Below are 19,177 nucleotides of genomic sequence, written 5' to 3' on the forward strand. Positions count from 1 at the left end.
GGAAGAGGAGGATGTCTTGTCACGATTAAGACTCGGGCACACAGGCTGAATAGCAACTCTGAGAATTATTGGAAAGCATAATTCAGGGGAATGTGAATGCTGTAGAGTGGAGGAGAATGTTGAAACATGTACTGATTTATTGCCCAAATTTCAGCAGCAGAGAAGAGTATTCCAAGAGGAAAGTCTGTGATAGTAAAATTAAATTCGAGGTCAGGGAAATTTTGAGTAATTTTATCTTTGAAACATGTGCTCAGAGCATTGCTTTATTTATGGAAAGAACAGGTTTAAGAGAGAGGGTTTAAGGGCTGCTGGGCCTTCCTGCCCCCACACTTTCATTCCAGAAGGTGGCGTAATGCACCTAAAGTTGCGTGCCAACTGCCATTAACAAAAAGAAGAAGAAAAAGAAGGTGTCACACTGTGAAGCTCCGGCAGAAACACTGAGTCAACAGATTCAGGTTCATCTTTGTCCATCCAAAAATCACATGAAGAGATTCAGAACAACTAGGCTACAAAGAAAATCTAAATAAAAAGTGTTTCTATTGATAAAGTAGAATTTTGATGATGTGGCGATTCAGAACAGATTAAGTTGCAGTGTTTTGTTATTTTGCCAAAAAGGCGATATTTACTAATTTTGTATTAACAGTAGAGCTGATGTGCTATGGATCTATATATCGCCATTACATGTGCAAAGTTACATTTTGTCCTTTATGTTAACACTTGCCAACATATGGACTATATTTAACGTACAAAGTATTCCCAAACAGACATTTAAATGTCACTAAACAGATAATCTGATAATAATTGAGGGGTTTAGAAGCAGAGTGGCCTAACCACAAAAAATCAAAACTGAGTTTTAAATAATTTCTGCAGTATTTTATGGTCTAGATTTTGATGGCAAAGTGGTCTAACCCAAATACAGTGTCATAGTGGTGTTTGGAATGTTAGGCCATTCTTGAAAACACAAAACTTGAACCGATTTCTCTCAAAACTTCAGAAAGTGGGTCAGACCACTCTGCTTCCAAACCCTTCAATTGACAATGTGATGGACATACATTACACTAAATCTCATGTTTATTGAACATATCATTGGCAACAAGACAAGTCAAACTGGAGATCAATGCTGCACTAAAAGAAAACAAAGGAAATGAGTCATAACTTCTCAATGGATTTACATTTCACTGATCTGCAGAAAGGAAATTCTCAAAATCCATTCAAGTGTTTCTGCTTTCCTCATGCCAAATTTGTACTATCTTCCCTTCTTTATAGTAGTTGGACCTTTTCTGTACTATTGCAATTTTCCACTTGTAGTCACATTCCCATCCATAGTCACAATCACTGAATCATGGAGGCTTAGTGTGATAAAATGTGATACGAGGCTGCATCAGTGCAAAATATGGTGAGGAGATGATATTTATAAAAGCACCATGAATGTGAAATGAAATTTGTGAAATCAAAATTCTGGCTGACAAGATGAGTCCCAGCTTGCAGGATTGTGGAGAAGAGGAATATTCCAGCATGAGAACCATCCAAACAGCCAATTCATCAAAAAGAAAAGAAGTGAAAACTGTGGCCTGACTGTAATCCAGTAAAACACCTTTGGGATACTTTAGGGAGACTAACAGATGACGACAACCTCTCCAGCAAAGAAGCTGGAAAAAATGTCTGGCAGAACATCTGTCTAGAAATTTGCACAACACTGATATCCTCGATGCTGAGGAAGGATGGAGTCTGCCATCGACTGAAAAATAAAATATTTAAATACCAGTAATGAAAGATATTTCGACAATGTAACTTTTGTTACATTGACTTTCTACCAAAGAGACTCTATTCTGAATATCGTAAACAGAGACAGTTAATTTTTAACTTAAAATTGGTGAAAACTTCTCGTTAAACAGTTTTGAACAGGGAGAACATGCAAACTTCATGCAGAAAGATCCCAGGCCCACCCCGGGATTTGAACCAGGGATCTTCTTGCTGGAAGGCAAAAGTGCTAACCACTACTCCACTGTGCAGCCCAACTGAAACACTATCTTTGAAATTCATTTACTATTACTGTCAGATGTTACTGCGTAGAAATCCAGTTTCGTTTCTTTTCTTGATTTGCATACAAACAAACTTCCAAAGAACCATCCAAAGACATGCATCAGATCTAAATAAGATGAACAGGACTTCAACTAACGGACTCACTGATGAACATAACATTTTAAAAAATATTTTAAAAAACCAAACAAAAAAACTTGTGTAAGTTATTATAATATGTTCTCAGATATATTAAAAACTGATAACAAAAAATAAATGAATTCGGTCCTTCCTCATCAGTATAGGACACCTTCCATCGTATTTCTTTTGCAAATTCAATGTTCTTCTGTTAGTCAGCATGTATCCATTGGACAGTTTCACAGATTTTTACCAGATCCTTCTTCCACAGTGCGATATCCAATAAACTCACAGAATTGGTATTACAGTACAGTTTGAATGTAAAACAAGGCACTTTGAATAACAAAGATCTATTTTGAAACTGAACAAATTTGAACCTGAACAAATTCTTAGATGTTTTTTCAAGTTTGATTTCCACAAATGTTTCCAGATTACAATTTTTCATCCGTGTGAGTTTTCATATGATTTTTCAGTGACGTTGCATATTTAAATCTTTCTCCACATGCGTGGCAGGGGTAAGGTTTCTTACCCGTGTGCGTCATCATGTGGTAGAATAAATTACCACGTTGATTGAAACTTTTCCCACACGTCTCACACGAATACAACTTGTCATCTGTGTGAATTCTCATGTGGACAATCAAATGACCACGCTGACTAAAACTATTCCCACAAGTTTCACAAGAATAGGGCTTTTCACCTGTGTGAGTTCTCATGTGGCGCAACAAATGACAGTGTTGAGTAAAACTTTTACCACAAGCTTTACAAGAATAGGCCTTTTCCCCTGTGTGAGTCTTGATGTGGGATAATAAATGTTCACGTCGACTGAAACTTTTTTCACACGTGTTGCAAAAAAACGGCTTTTCCCCTGTGTGAGTTCTTATGTGGTGCAACAAACAACCACGTTGGGTGAAACTTTTCCCGCATGTTTCACAAGGATAAGGCTTCTCACCTGTGTGAGTTCTCATGTGGTGCAACAAACGACTACGTTGAGTGAAACTTTTACCGCATGTTTCACAAGAATAAGGCTTCTCACCTGTATGACTTCTTAAGTGGACAGTCAAACGACTACTTAGACTGAAACTTTTCCCACACGTGTTGCAGGAATATGGCTTCTCACCTGTGTGAGTCTTTATGTGATACAACAAATTACCACTCTGGGTGAAACTTTTCCCACATGTTTCACAAGAATATGGTTTCTCACCTGTGTGTGTTCTCATGTGAGACAATAAATGATCACGTCGATTGAAAGTTTTCCCACATGTTTTACAGGCATATGGCTTCACACCTGTGTGGGGTCTGTGATGTTCTTGAATTTGGAATTTTGGGCTCTCAGTTACAGGAAAAGTGTAAAAGAGGAGCTGGTTACTGTTTGGGTCCGGTTCACGGCGGTCACTTTCTTCATGGGTGGAAGTCACTCTTAAGGTATCAGTCTCCTGCTTCAGTACAAGTTGCTGTATCTCTTGACTGGTGCAGAGTTTCTCCTCATCCTGTTTAATCATTCGGGGTTCTGTTTGTGCATAATTCAGACTGGTGCAGTGCTCCTCTTGTTCCTCTTTAATCTGTGGAGGATCTGGGTCCTCCTGGTCCCGACTACTACAGAGTTTCTCCTGCTGCTGTTTAATCTGTTGAGGTTCTGGTTCTGCCTGGGTCAGATTGGTGTAGAGTTTTTCCTGGTTCTCTTCAATTTGTGGAGCCTCTGGGTCGGACTGTTGCAGACTGTGGTTCCTCTCTTGGTAACAAAGCAACTGGTCAGCGAGAACCTCCTTCTCCCTACATATGGGTTCCTTTTGTACATCTGCAGGAATAAACAAACAAAACAAAAAGGATACAATATCAATACAGAAAACTACATATTGGAGGCAATAATTTTCTCATTGTTAACATAAGCAAAGCTTTACAATGTTTAAATGTTCCTAAAAGATGTGAGATAAACTTCCCATGTGCAAATTTTAGATGTAATGTACACATTATTTGCATACACCAGTATAAGTGACTCTCACCAAGGGCAGTGTACAAAATATCAGGGAGCAACGTTCCACTTGTAGTCAGTGCTAATTGTCGGGTAAGTAGTTACTTAAACCATAAATCGTAGTTAAAATCATCTGAAGATAAAGGTATGGTTGCTTTGTTTTCTCATACATATTGTATTTAAATGAACATTAACACTGTGGACACTGCATCACAAGTATTACTCACTAAATAAAATATCATGCATGGTTTTGCGATAAATTTTTCAACATTACCTAAGAATAAAAATCTTAAGGTTGTTAAGTGTAGAGCTACACCAGTCGTATTAGTATTTCACTGCACTACTATAGTTTTACATACCTATTCTGTTTAACTGTATTTTGGGTTTCCAAAAGGCATCCAACAGTCTGCGCCGACGATCAACCTCTTCCTCATAGTGGATGAGTGTTTTTTCAAAGACACCAAATATTTCTCTGGAAAACTCTTCACATTTGGATGTGCACTGAGTCAACATATCAGTCCTCTGCTTCAGCACAAACTGATCTGGCCCCTGACTGGTCAAGAGTTTCTCCTGTTCCTCTTTAATCTGTGAAGGCTTTGGGTACTCCCACTCCACTGGAGGGTCTCTCCTGGGTACAGAGCTGCTGGTCCTCATTTTGACAGAGATGTTGCTGTGGGAGATCTGGAAAAACAAAGGGACACAAGAAAAAAGTTACCCATGAGATGATGGAAAAACACACCCTCACCATTTTCCTCTCATCCAGAGTCAGGTGTCTGTGGCAGCAGGTTAAGCAGGGCATTCCAGATTTTTTTCCCTAATTCCAGTTCCTCCTGGGGGGATATTGTGGGATTGTCAGGCTCAATGAGATATGTAATTCCTCCAGCAGGTTCTGAGTCCAACTTGGGGTCTGTGCCCAGAAAGACCCAACTAATAGAAACCATGGACTGCTTACTAGAAAACTGCTCTTCCTCCCGACTGGTGCAGAGTTTCTCCTGGAAAACACTTAGCTGAGCTAATACAGTCTAGTTTTGACTGAGCTGATTGATTTATCACCGTGGAATAGATTGAAAACATGTAATGGAGCATAACCATAAAAGCCTGACTGTCACAAAAGGGGGACATCCAGGTTTAAAGTGGGATTTGAGAGGGAGTGTTCTCTCGTCCATTGAACTTAGGGCTCATAGATCATACTGCAGACATCATACATGGGGATGCTTTCTTAGATTTACTGCATTTCCAGTAAGAATTACGCACATTGCTTTCTGGAGAAGTGATAACGCTTCAGTAATTAAATATGAATGTGATCTAATTTGTTTTACACAAAAACTATATACAATTTACCTTAATTGTTCTTGTGAAAAGTTCAGAGCCTGATGTTGCAAATGAAATCTGTCTAAATAGCCAGATAACACCAAGATTCCCATTATGAATCACTGCATTTCTGGCATTCAGGAAACACTGACATTAGTGTCATAGTGAGAAGATGATAAAGTGGGATTTAATTAGGCTGTGTTGCCTAGTAATTATTATTATTAATATTATTATTATATATTTTTACTAAAGTGATTGGATAACTTCCATTTGCAGTAATGTCATTGCTGTAAATGACATACACTCCCTGCAAAAATCCACTTTAAACCCCCCCCAAAAAAAAACAAAACAAAAACTTCATGTTTCTGAAAATAAAAATGTCTCGATAGCCCTAATGATACTGCATTCATCTTAACACGACCTTTTAGTTCCCAGTGACTTCACTGTGAATCTGTTCTGTTTGCTGTGCAGTAGACGTGTTTGAGTGAGTAAAGCTGATCACAATGGCAGACCAGATACTGAATATAATTAATGAAATCATCTGCTGTGAGTAAATTGCAGTTTGGATCTTGCTGTTGCGTCCACGACAAGACTTTGTGCATTTGTTTTTTTCATAATAATAAAGTCGACAGTTCATGTTAACAATTCTGTTCATCTGTGAGTTGATGACGCTATGGAACCCCTCTACCAAGTCTTCTTCACGGAACTCCAAACACGCAAATAATGTACTAGCTCACAGCTAACACTAGCTGTCAGGTAGCGTTAGCTCCCTTAGCATGCTAACCTATCCGGTTGTCTTCATTAGCTCCCTCATGTTTCTTATCGCGTAGTAATCTAAAGTCCGTTTCTGTTGTGAAGTCCAGTTTTACATACCTGATGTGTGTGTTTCGGGTTTCCAGATGTTATCCAGCAGTCTGCGCTGACGATCGATCTCCTCCTCGTACTGGACGATGGTTTTCTCAAACTCGTGAATATTTCTTCAGCAGCAGCAGTTAGTCGCTCGTTGATCAACTCTCTCAGATTCTGGACTGAACTCATCGTTACTTCATCTGACAAATTTCATCTGAGACACGACAAAACAACAGTTGTAAAAACTTCCACACATCAGGAAAAATGCTGCTGAAGGCTTTTCATTGTTTACTTCCTCATCAGGTGTCACACTGTGAAGTTCCGGCAGAAACACTGTTAACTTTTTTATGTCCTCAACTTCTTTCTTTCTTTCTTTCTTTCTTTCTTTCTTTCTTTGCCATCATGCTTTATAATTCAATTTATAGATTATAATTTAACTACAAAGTCTAATGTCTATCTGTGTAAAACAATAACGTATTGATGTTTTAAAAATAAATCTACAAGACTTAAAAGTACAGAATCATCCAAATGGATCGTTTTTTTTTTAAATTTCAGAACTAAAAATGTCACGTTTGTGCAATCTCAATGTAATCTGGATGATATTAGCACAATCATCTTACAGTACCTGAGTACATATATTCAGATACTATAAGTAGCCATTTACCAAGAATCTATTTATGGAACTGCTCCCACATGGATGGTTTGGGCAGTGGTGGAACTACTGCTCATAAAAGCAATGATGTATGTACTTTGATTTTTTATTTGATTTATTTTTTGCATATATATATATATATATATATATATATATATATATATATATATATAATTCAATCCAGATTCCTCACACATTCCAATGCTCTGTGACTGACAACAGCTTTTCAGATACATATAGTATATTAATCAATATGCTTATGATATGCAGCAAATCCAAATGACCACATTGCTCCAGATGAGGCCAATTTTTAAATGCATTTTCCCTGATAATGGAAAAAAAAAGGTGTAAAATATTTAAATGAAGGTGGAATTGGGGCCTCACAAAGTTCTTTCAGCTGTATGTACATGGATGTTTACATATTCTCTTTTAAATTTGATTCTTTCCACCAACTTTTCAGACTTACAACATTAGTAGAATTTCATATGTGGTAAATGTGGTAAACTAAGGTTCCATTGTTTGCCTATTTGGCCAAAATTGTGATGTAGAGTCATTCATAGAACCACAGAAGCTGATGTACACTGGCGTTTATTTGTGTGTAAGTTATGATATATTTCCATGGTGTCTCAAGCTGAATTTAATCACTTATGAAGGTTAATTTTGATTCATCAAATGTTCCCACACATGGAGTTAAAATGAACACTGACCAGGAAACTAATGATAATCCAACACACATCAGAGTAAATGTCGTGTTTATTGAAACGCTTCATGGGTAGAAACACCAAAACAAATGAAAGTGGACATTAACGGTGTACTAAAAGCCCCACAGAACTGGTGTTTTCAGCTGACACATATCTCAACTTCAAGTGTAACTAGACAAGCCCTCAGTAGAGGGCAGAACCACGCCCTCTACTGGCAAAAATCCTGTCCTCCCTATACAAATGATGCAATATGTATCAATTTTGATCATCCCACGTATATCCCTTCCTACTTGATCTGCTGACCTGTAATTCCACAGGCTGAGCAGGGGTCCTTAGACTGATCTTCAGTGCCAAGTTTGATTATCCTTGAACTTCAGGAGTTGCAGAGATATCATTCGTACGTACATACGTACATACGTACATACATACTACATACATACCCTGCCGACGTACCCGTCGGGCGTGGTTAATTATGTGGATGTATTCATATTTTAAAATTAAAATATGTTTTTTGGCCGACATTTCACCACGTTTGAGAGCCTCCAATATTGGTAGAATTATGTATCCTCTGATGATTTCACTCAAACTACGACTGCTGTGGTTGAATATTCATCAGTCACACATTCAAACAGTGATGTGAGAGTCGTATCATCAGTATTTTATGAGCCAAACCAGTGTGAAACTAACAACAAATTATTTAATGAAGGAAGTGAACAATCTGTGTTTCTGTACAGGACTAAATATACTAACAATATATACTATGACACAACTGCATTAAATTTAGAGTCATCGGATCTGTAACAAACTTTTCTGAAGGAAACTGAAGTCTCTGCAAATTGAACTTTTAAGCTGACGTGTCTTATTAAAAGCTGCAGTTGTAACAAATTATTTTGAAAAAGGTGTAAAGTTCCCCTTGAATGCAACTCGCATGTCCAGTCAGATTTGTTGATTTAATGCACAGGAAACTGATTTCATTCCTTTCTGTGTTCTCTTTAGACAAAACAGTTACAGAGACCCGCCACAGAAACACATCAGATTTAACCCTTAGATGCCTCCAGTGACTGGACCCGAAAATCTTTCATAAGCGGGTCAAGATGACCTGTTTGAGAATCAGTTCTGTTTTTATGCCATTTTTGGTTCCGATGAATCATTTGTATTATTGTTTGTATTCTATTTTGTAGACAAAATATAATTTCATGTTGAAATATGTTCATTTTTCACTTCATAACAGATTTGAACATTTGATCATTGAAAAAGAAGAATATTACACAGAACAGCAAGAGAAGAATGGCAGCATCTATTTTGCTGACATGTTTCCATTCTTTTCCTCCGGCTGTTGCTGCCTCTCCATCCCTCCAATATTACAGTTCTTTAAAAGTCTAAAAGGTAACTTGAAAATGTGGAATAGAATATCAAAAACATGTTTTTGAGGAATAGCAGGAAAATGAAATGATAAAAACATTTAATTACAAAGATATTGCAAGAAAATGATCTCATCAGGTCATTTTTGACCCAGTTATGCACCTAAGGGTTAACAAAAACAAGAATTTACACACATATGAATTCAATATTTTCTGAAAATGCATTATTAGAAAAAACAAAATATTTTTATCAATATATATATTTTTACATTGAATCAAGTGGCACCATTATCCCTGTCCTCACAAGTATAGCTGAAAATGATAACCACGTACACTACTTTTCCTACCCTCCTCCCTGCAATTTTGCGCTCTGTAATGTACCTACCTCATTGCCAGTTTGCACCTTGTATACAATGTTCATCTGTATTTGCACTAATATGTTACTAAATTTGTGTCTTCTTTTCAGTCTATTTCATTCTTATGATCTTACTTGCTCTACAAATATGTTACACTACTGTTCAAAAGTTTGGGGTCACTTAGAAATGTCCTTATTTTGAAAGGAAGCGTTTTTTTTCAAAGAAGATAACATTAAATGAATGATAAATTTAGTCTAGATGTTGTTAATGTGGTAAACGACAATTCTAGCTTGGAAACGGCTGATTTTAATGGAATATCTCCATAGGGGTACAGAGGAACATCACTCCTGTGTTCTAATGCTACATTGTGTTAGCTAATGGTGTTGAAAGGCTCATTGATGATCAGAAAACCCTTGTGCAATTATGTTAGCACATGAATAAAAGGGTGACTTTACATGGAAAACATGAAATTGTCTGGTTGACCCCAAACTTTTGAATAGTATAAGACGTCTCCATTTGTCTTTCCGTTGTAAATGTAACATGTTTCTGTGAGAGGCACCGCATATCCACTGGACAGTTTGATAGATTTTTTAACTCCATGTCTCACCAGTGTGACGTGCAATTAACAATTTTACTCTATGATCACTGCTAAAATGGTCATAAGGCACTTTAAAATTGAAAGATCTGCTTTCAACTTGGACAAATTCTGCTTTTTAAACTTGATTTCCAGAGATGTTTCTGGACTGCAACTTGTCACCTGTGTGAGTTCACATATGCTGCAACAAAGTACCACACTGACTGAAACTTTTCTCACGTTTCATAGGAACACAACTTTTCACCTGCGTGAGTTCTTATGTGGTACAAGAAATCACAATGCTGACTGAAACTTTTCCCACGTGTTGCAAGAATACGGTTTCTCGCCTGTGTGCGTTCTGATGTGATACATTAAATCACGACGCTGACAAAAACTTTTCCCACATGTGTTGCAAGAGTATGGCTTCTCACCTGTGTGCGTTCTTATGTGGACAGTTAAATGACCACGTCGACTGAAACTTTTCCCACACGTTTCACAAGAATATGGCTCTCACCTGTGTGAGTTCTCATGTGAGCCAACAAACTACAGCGCTGACTGAAATTTCTACCACATGTCTCACAAAAATAAGGCTTCTCACCTGTGTGTATTCTCATGTGGGACAATAAATCATGTCTACGACTCAGACTTTTGCCACAAATTTTGCAAGGATATGGCTTTTCACCCGTGTGAATTCTTATATGGGACAATAAATGACCACGTTGACTGAAACTTTTACCACAGGTTTTGCACAAATACGGCTTCTCACCTGTGTGAGTTCTCATGTGTCGCAACAAATTACAACTTAGACTGAAACTTTTCCCACATGTCTTGCAAGAAAATGGCTTCTCACCTGTGTGGATTATCGTGTGGGTTTTTAGCTGAGAGCTAAAACTAAAACTTATCCCACATGTCTTACAGGTATATGGCTTCCCACCTGTGTGGATTCGGTGATGTTTCTTCAATTGGAATGTATCCTCAAAGACGATACCACAAACATCACATTTTCCAGACATTTCCTCTGTGTCAGTATTGCTGGTACTCTCTGGCAGAGGAGAGCTGTCTAAATTGTTACTGTCACTGCTGTTTCTGTGATGACTCTTCTTTTGCTTACAGTCCACATTTGTAGCTGATTCAAAGTCTGCATGCTCATTTTCATCCTGAAGTGAGCTCTGAGCTACTGAACAGTTTTGAGGGAGGACCTGGTCACTGTTTGATTCTTGTTCACTGTGGTCACTTTCTTCATAAGTAATAGTCACCATAAAAGTATCAGTTTCCTGCTTAATACAAAGCTGCTCTTCCTCCTGACTGGTGCAGAGTTCTTCCTCTTCCTCTTTGATCTGGTGAGGCTCTGTCTCTTCCTGGTCCAGACTGGTGGAGAATTCCTCCCGTTCCTTTTTAATATGTGGAGGCTCTGGCTCCCTCTGGTCCAGACTGGAGTTAATCTTATGGTTACAGAGCTCCTGGTCAGAGAGAGCTTTGTCCTTACAGACATGCTGCTGTTGGAGATCTGGAGCACAATGGGACAAGAAACAACAAAAGAAACAGCAAATATATTGTGGCTGAACCCACTGAAGTCGAAGTAGTTTTTGCTTTTTTGTTCCTATCACATCTTTCATTACAATATACTGTACATTCTACATGATCTTTCTGAAAGAGGATTATTCTGTTAGTTGATTCTACAGTGCAAGCATGTTGCTCACATATTCGAGCGATCCCCCCAGAATCTCCAAAAAATACAATACATGGCCTGTTGTCTCGTTTGTCTGACAGCTTTCAGGTAGCGTTAGCTCTGTTAGTTAGCCCCTTAACATGCTAGCCTGTCCAGTGCAAGTATGAGAGGTCTTTGGTAGCTCTCAGCTCCAGCTTGTGTTTCCAAACTCCAGAGTAATCTAAAGTTAAGTCAGTTTATGTTGTATCTTATATATTAAGATCCATCTGTCTGTGTACATACCTGTCATGTCTAACGGTATCTGTGGTTTCCAGATGTTTTCCAGCAGTCTGCGCTGCCGATCGATCTCCTCCTCGTACTGGACGATGGTTTTCTCAAACTCTGTGAATATTTCTTCAGCAGCAGCAGTTAGTCGCTCGTTTATGAAACGTCTCAGATACTGAACTGAACTCATAGTTTCTAAAGCTGCTGAAAAATCTGAGATACGAAAAAAGTATTCCAGCTCAGTCCACACACCAGTCCAGCTGACGCTGCTGGAGGCTCCTCACTGTTTACTTCCGCCCGGTGTTACACTGTGAAGCTCCGGCAGAAACATTCAATTGATTTTTCAGGCAAATGCTGTCCTCGTTGCTTATTAAATATGCAGTTTGATCACCAAAAGATGAACTAATCATGAAAGTTAGCTTTAGCCCCGCATCAGCCTCAGCAGCAGTAGTGTGTGCTCATAGTAGCAGCAGCAGTAGAAGGCCGGATGCAGTGTGTGTTTGCAGCCACTAGAGGGAAGCAGTGTAACACTGATAATCCTGATGCAGCAGCAGCATCACATGCAGACACTTCTTTATGGACACATGTTGACATGAGACGGCTGGAATGAAAGGCATTACAGTTTTTCTCCATTGTTTTGGCTCATTTCCTGAAACGGAGATGACATTTTCAAAATGGTGACAAAATTTCTCCAAACCAGCTTGCAATTGGTCAAAATGGAATTGCATTTTTCATTCATTTCATCAAATTGCAAATGATTTAGTACATGGTTCAATGTCCCAGAACATGTTTGCAAATGATTTAGTACATATAGCCTGCCTTTAGCACATTTAACCCATATTCAGTACACCTTTCAATGTCTGAGAACATGTTTGCAAATGATTTAGTACATAGAACCTGATTTTGGCACATTTAACCCACATTAAGCACAGTTCCCAACTGAAATGGTCCTGTTGAGCCAAACTGATTGTCAATTCTCAGTCTAATTGTCTTTCACTTCAAAACATGCAAGCGACATGCCATTGTTTGAGCCATCATATGCAAAACAGTAAGCTCATTTTTCAAAATGAGTCAAGAAGCCAGTATATCATGGACCTCTTTAAGCACTTATTAGTTATGTATGATATATATGATTGACACTCAGTGGAGGCTAGAATGTGACTCAGAAAGTAGTAGGAGAAGGAGTATGCAGAAATCAGCGAGTTGATGACCCAGAGGCTGGGGAGGAAAGTGGCCCAGAGAGTCAGGGTGAGGAGGACAATGACCAATGAAGAAGTGCATGTAGTATTCCCAGCATTGGATGTAGGGGAATTTATGAGTTTTGTTTTTGTTTGTGTGACATCACATTATGCATAGTATATTATGTAGTATACTGTATGTTATTTTTACTTTCACTATATGGAAATCCTTTGTGTTTGAATACTGTAATACAATAAAGATGACCATTTCTGTGGCAATATGAGTGCAGTTTGTTATATTTCAAGCTTGGGGGGCGACTTCCATACATTCCATTTTGTTTATTCAGTTTTAAACACAGTGATGTGAATTCAGATAGCATGGCAAAACAATTTAGTACAATAACCCTTAATCAGGAACTTTGCTGAGACTATGTGGAGTTTATGAAACTGATATTCCAATGATCTTTTGCAAAATTGGCAAACCGTCTAAACCTTTTGACCTGTAGGGCTCATACAATGGAACTATGATGAGGCATTTTGGGGGTACTGACTATTTGCATGAGAAGGAAACTGCATTTTGACTTAGAAGTGATCCGTTTTGGGAGAGATATGAGCATCTGAAGATGATCCATGGTGTTTGGCTGAACAGTCCAGATTATTTTGAGACACAGGACTAACAGAATTGAGAATGTCCGGTCTGTTTCCAGAAATTGGCCAAAGTCACTGAGAAAGATCTGTCCATTTTGATGTTGGTGACTATCTAGATGGGGTGTAAATGTTCTTCTGAGGCATACATTGACAGTTTTGGGAACAAAATTCCATTTTGCAAGGGTGCGTCTCTGTTGTGCTGAACTGCAACACTGTTGTGCAGATTGATTTTAGAGTTTTGAAAATGTCATCTCCGTTTCAGGAAATGAGCCAAAGCAATGGAGAAAAACTGTAATAACAGATGAAGAAAGTGAAATATTGTGTAAGTGCAGGAGAATATTCAGATGACTGGAATATATGAAGAAAAAAACATATCGAAAGAATATGATGAATTATCAGAGGTGTAAAAATGCTGAATTTCTCATTTCGTGTCCATGGAAACAAACAAAAAGATTGGATAATTATCCATCCATTCTCTGTACACCGCTTTATCCTCATTAGGGTCGTGGGGGGTGCTGGAGCCTAACCCACCTGACACGGGTGAAGGCAGGGGACACCCTGGACAGGTCGCCAGTCTTTCTCAGGGCTACATATACAGACAAACAATCACACTCACATTCACACCTACAGACAATTTAGGGTCATCAATTAACCTCAGCATATTTTTGGACTGTGGGAGGAAGCCGGAGTACCCGGAGAAAACCCACACATGCACAGGGAGAACATCCAAACTGCATACAGAAAGATCCCAGGCCGGGATTTGAACCGGGGATCTTCTTGCTGCAAGGCGAAGTGCTAACCACTTACTCCACTGTGAAGCCCAAGATTGGATTATTAGTGTATTTAAATTTCTTATATTCTAGCAAAAATATATTTTAACAGTCCAGTTAGACACAATCAAACTGCAGTCAAATTTGCCAAAATAAAACCTTAAAACAAATCACAAAACAAAATAAAAATAAAAGTGGGATATTTTGATAGAAAAAATTAAGCTAGCAAGTAGGGAAAACTCATATGCTCCTTCACTTGAACACCTCCTCATTTAAACAAATTATTATTTTAATAAATAATATTTTTCTGCTGAGAAAATGGAAAGAAAATCAGACACATTTTCATTTTGAATAAAATTTTTTTTACACATCCAACTACGTGTCTTACTTTATTTTAAATTCTAGTTTACATCCAAACGATTGCGAAACTATCAAATATGTCTGACTGAATGCTGGCAAATGTTACTGTTATTATGTAGCATAAATGAATCAAATGTAACTTTAAAATAAATTTATAGAATTATTTTAAAGTTTTTGACATGTTTTCAAACTGAAAGTATTATTGAAATGTGATGAGAGTTGAGGAGCTGTGTGGATTTGTAGTTTTCTGTTTTGCTCCCAACAACAGATAACAGTCTGTGTCACTAAACTGACCACCAACCTGAATGTGTTTGTGGGAACATGAATGTTTTGAGTCTTTGTGCATGATGTGAAGCAGATTTAGTGGATCTGCCGTCAGCTTTAAATCCAGAGCATGAAAGCACACAGCAGCTTGAGCTGAGCTGTCAGTCAGCAGCAGCAGCAGCCTTATCTGTGGGCCGCTAACAGGGGCTGATGGGAGCTTTGAGGAGCTGTTAGAAAGCACGTGGCCTGCTCTGCTCTCACAGCTCGTCCTTGTTTGGCCTCAGCTGCATCACAGCTCCACTTGTGCTCAGCTTCTCCAGAGGAAACACCACTGCACAAGATGCTTCTCCTCCCAGCTGCTGCTCTGTGCTGTCTGTGTTCAGGTGAGTGTTTCCAGCCAATCAGGAGGCCAAAAAGTCCACCTGGAACAAACGCTGTCACACTGACCTTCATCTACCTGTGTGTGTCTCTGCAGCGCTGGTTGCCATGGCAGCACAGCTGATTCAGGACGATTTGACTTTGACCTGGAGAGTCGGTCAATCAGCCTCCTTCAGCTGTACACAAACTCATCAGTGTGACGTACCTTTGGTATTCTGGTACCAGAAGACAGAAACATTCAGAGTGATTCTTTATATTAATAGAGATAATGGTTACATAGAGACAGGTTACAGTCATCCTCAGATAGGTGATTTCTCAGCTGAGAATAAACAGAACGGCTGTGATTTGAAGATTAGAGAAGTTAAACTTGAACATTCAGCCACCTACTACTGCAGCTGTTGGAAGGCAGACTCCCACAGTGATGGATTGTGGCTGCAGCCTGTACAAAAACCTCCAGATCAACAAACAGTGTTTGTGACATGAAGACAGCAGTAAACTACAGCCCAGGATCACAGAGTTCAGAGAACTACAGTCCACTGTTCCACCATCACTTCATTATTTATTCATATTTGTATATTTTCATCTCTAGAAGCATCTTTGAGAACTGAAAGATGTGCTACAGTGTGTAGATCTGAGCAAACATTCAGCAGCAGGTTTTTGTACGACCATTTTTCACTGTGGGAGGAAAGTTGTACCTCATCTTTGGCTCTGGAACTAAACTGTATGTAACAGGTAAGAAGAAAGATTTCTTTTCTTCTGCTGTTTTATTGTGAAGCTGAAAATGTGTTTCAAGTCACTTTGTGCTGTTTCAGGCTTTCCATGTTAGTTTTTCCATCATTAGTGGAGGATTCATCTGCAGCCACTGTTCCATCAGAAAAGCTCAATAATGTGTGAAAACATGTTGAAATGTGACTGAACAACTAAAGTTATTCTTTATTTCTGCAAATATCAGTGAGCTTACAAATATTCAGCATTTTTATTTCTTTAGTCTTTGATTCTGTGGCGTCTCTTGGTTTGTGAACAGAAGAAGAAAAGTGATGTTAAACACAATTTAATATTTATGAATAAATGTCTCTGGATTGTGGAGAATCATTAATAAGTATTCTCAGTTTAGTCCTTGATAATTATTTTTCATATGATGAATGTGTGTTTTATCTGATCATGTGTCAATACATAAAAAAGGCATGAAATATAATCAATATTTTAATGAATATTATTGTTATGAAATATAGAATAGTACACTACAAACATATTTTATTTATTTTTTATTTCAATTAGATCTTATACTTGTTATTTTATTTCGTTTTTATTTGTGTGTAAAGATGTAAATTGTGAGAAATGAAGTTAAAAAGGTATTCCATCAGATACATACAACATCTCTATGTTTTTAATGGAAACTGGTATTTTAATAAATTGTATAAATATATAAAATACAAAAGATGCTGAACAGAACTTTTCATAAATAATGAATGTAGTAGGTGGTAAATATTTAATATCAGATAGAAATGAAAATCAAACATAGAATGATTTGATATTCTATCAGTTATGTTTCTGTTCTGTTCTCTAATATGTGAATTGATGCTGACAGAATAATATTTAATCTGATCTAATCTGTGATTCTTAATTCATATTTGACATTTCTATGTCTTTTTACTGCTTTCAACTTGTCAGAAACTTTTGAAAAATTCATATTTAAAAATGTATTTTATATTAATGTTGTAAAGATCAATTTATGATTTCATCTTTACCTGTTTATGACAGTAGTTGAAAGAAAGTTTTACTGATAATTTAATTTTGTCATTCTGCTGAAAAATTAGCATTTGTAAAAAAAAATCAGTGATGTTTGTTGTTTATATGAAGATTTATCTTTAATTAGAAAATACTTTCATACACGATGAAAACAGACACTGAATATGAAAATTGAACAAACGGAATTGAAGCAAATTTTCTGGAAAGTTATTATTATTATTATTATTATTATTATTTACATATCATAGAGAACATTTGAATGGCAACCAGTAAAGTTTGGTGCAAATAAAAGTTACATGAAGACAAAATGTAAATGAAGCTAAACATAGTTTTAAATATATTAAAGTAAATACACTTTGGAAAATCACATTGTACCTTCTTGTACTTTTATAATGCTCTATTTTATTTTGAAAACCATCTATCTATCTATCTATCTATCTATCTATCTATCTATCTATCTATCTATCTATCTATCTATCTATCTATCAGATGAGCAGGTAGTGAAGCCCGTGGTGAGCGTGTACCCAGCAGCATCCAGAGTCCACCTGGAGGGGAGCAGCTCCCTGCTGTGTCTGGCCTCTGCCATGTTTCCTCCTCTGGTCCGCTTCTCCTGGAAAAGACAGAAGGAGGACGGCCAGCTGGAGGATGTGGACCCTGCTGAGGCAGAGCAGCTGGAGATCAGAGAGCCGGGACGCAGCGCCTCCATCTTGCTGATCCATCAGCAACAGGACAGCACATATAAATACAGCTGCTACGTCCAGCACGAGGAGGGACCAGTGGAGGCCCAGACACAACAAGGTGATGAAGGCTGGATGACTGTGTTCAGCACTGATTCAGCTTCATGTGGAGACGCTGTCAAAAACCACTCATGTTTCTCACTGCAGATACAAACATTTCCCTCCTTCTCTGTTTCAGAGCTTCCAGCTCCAGCAGCCTCCTGTCCTCCAGAGAGAGAGCCAGCAGACCTGCCAGCTCTGCAGCAAGCTCACTGTAAGATCAGCTGCTGCCTCTCTGCATGGACAGCTGCAATGTTCTGCTGCACTCAGAGCTGCACATCAGTCTGTTCACTTTCATTTGGACTTGATAATGACCTGTCTGTCTGTGTGTCTGTCTGTCTGTCTGTCTGTCTGTCTGTCTGTCTGTCTGTCTGTCAGCCTCCTTCCAGGTGAATCTGCTCTGTCTGCTGTCCACAGTGCTGATAGTGAAGAGTCTGGTGTTCTGCTGTGGACTCTCTCTGCTGATGATCCTCACAAACAAGGGACCGTCCACCAACTGCACACATGCTGACTGACTGTTTGCTGCTGGACTTTTCTCACCGTCACATCTCATCATTACATCTTGTTCATTTCTTTGATCAGTGATCAGAAACATCAGTTGTGTCGTGTTGTCTTTGATTATAAAATACTTCTCTTAATTCACATGTTGGATCTTCATCCTACAAGTGGAAATTCATATATTCACACATATTTTTAGTGTTGGACTTTAAATTCTGCAGGGCAGTGTTCGTTTGATATTTGAGTCTTGTGTTACTTTATAAAGTTTGATGTCGAGTGAAACAGGTTTATCAACAAATACAATAAAATTACAATATCTGTGTTTGATAAGCAGCTTTGAATAGATTTTTTAGCAATTGAACAGAACTGTCATTTTTGACATAAGGTGTTTGGCTGTAATGTGGAGTTAGATACAACAGTAAAACATCTATTTAAAAAAATTTACTTTTTATTTGTGACAACAGATCAAATTGAGCTGAATTATTTGTTGTCTTGTACATGTTTCAACATTTAGCATCACAGGTGTTTCTACTGGGTTTTCTTTTTAAGATAGAATCAAAGTGTTGAAGACTCTTCACATTTATTCAGAACGGCATTTAATAAACTGAAGATAACATTGCTGTAGGTGTGGTGTGTTGATCTCCCAGAAAAACTGTTGTTATTGTTTGATGTTGCTTTATCTTCGAAAAAACA

General features: G+C 38.0%; 3 protein-coding genes across 7 annotated transcripts in view; 1 reads left to right on the forward strand and 2 right to left on the reverse strand.

Annotated features, from left to right (window-relative positions):
• The window catches only part of LOC110969651 (zinc finger protein OZF-like), a 279,312-nt gene that overhangs the window by 101,484 nt on the left and 158,651 nt on the right, over window positions 1-19,177 (reverse strand). Inside the window, exons 1-2 of one of the 5 annotated variants that reach the window (XM_051953120.1) lie at window positions 11,882-12,344; window positions 10,445-11,437 (exon numbers count right to left, since the gene is read on the reverse strand). The exons of the other annotated variants lie outside the window; for them this stretch is intronic. Of the exons in view, the coding sequence (XP_051809080.1) occupies window positions 10,445-11,437; window positions 11,882-12,053 (1,165 nt within the window). The 5' untranslated portion in view covers window positions 12,054-12,344. Of the gene's footprint in view, window positions 1-10,444; window positions 11,438-11,881; window positions 12,345-19,177 lie in introns of those variants that run through there. 5 annotated transcript variants of the gene reach the window in all.
• Window positions 595-6,598, reverse strand: LOC110969649 (oocyte zinc finger protein XlCOF22-like). Its single transcript, XM_051953136.1, has 3 exons — window positions 6,311-6,598; window positions 4,486-4,807; window positions 595-3,952 (listed from the first exon to the last, which is right to left on the reverse strand). Exons 1-3 carry the CDS (start codon window positions 6,473-6,475, stop codon window positions 2,589-2,591), a joined length of 1,851 nt encoding a protein of 616 aa, XP_051809096.1. The 5' UTR covers window positions 6,476-6,598; the 3' UTR covers window positions 595-2,588.
• On the forward strand, window positions 13,070-19,072 carry LOC127535388 (immunoglobulin lambda-like polypeptide 1). Its single transcript, XM_051953253.1, has 8 exons — window positions 13,070-13,111; window positions 13,749-13,789; window positions 15,347-15,466; window positions 15,559-15,614; window positions 16,098-16,193; window positions 17,700-18,008; window positions 18,126-18,200; window positions 18,365-19,072. Exons 1-8 carry the CDS (start codon window positions 13,070-13,072, stop codon window positions 18,499-18,501), a joined length of 876 nt encoding a protein of 291 aa, XP_051809213.1. The 3' UTR covers window positions 18,502-19,072.

This window comes from Acanthochromis polyacanthus, chromosome 9 (assembly GCF_021347895.1).
Source record: "Acanthochromis polyacanthus isolate Apoly-LR-REF ecotype Palm Island chromosome 9, KAUST_Apoly_ChrSc, whole genome shotgun sequence".
NCBI classification, from domain to species: Eukaryota; Metazoa; Chordata; class Actinopteri; family Pomacentridae; genus Acanthochromis; species Acanthochromis polyacanthus.

Excerpts from the sequence above, each read along its gene's own strand:
- LOC110969649 (XM_051953136.1), bottom strand. The coding sequence starts at position 6,475 with ATGAGTTCAGTCCAGAATCTGAGAGAGTTGATCAACGAGCGACTAACT. Across the intron at positions 4,808-6,310 it reads ACCCGAAACACACACATCAG|ATCTCCCACAGCAACATCTC; the intron begins GTATGTAAAACT and ends TTGTTTTTCCAG. Across the intron at positions 3,953-4,485 it reads AATACAGTTAAACAGAATAG|ATGTACAAAAGGAACCCATA; the intron begins GTATGTAAAACT and ends TTATTCCTGCAG.
- LOC127535388 (XM_051953253.1), top strand. The coding sequence starts at position 13,070 with ATGACCCAGAGGCTGGGGAGGAAAGTGGCCCAGAGAGTCAGG. Across the intron at positions 15,615-16,097 it reads ATTTGACTTTGACCTGGAGA|CAAACATTCAGCAGCAGGTT; the intron begins GTCGGTCAATCA and ends TGTAGATCTGAG. Across the intron at positions 18,009-18,125 it reads GGAGGCCCAGACACAACAAG|AGCTTCCAGCTCCAGCAGCC; the intron begins GTGATGAAGGCT and ends TCTCTGTTTCAG.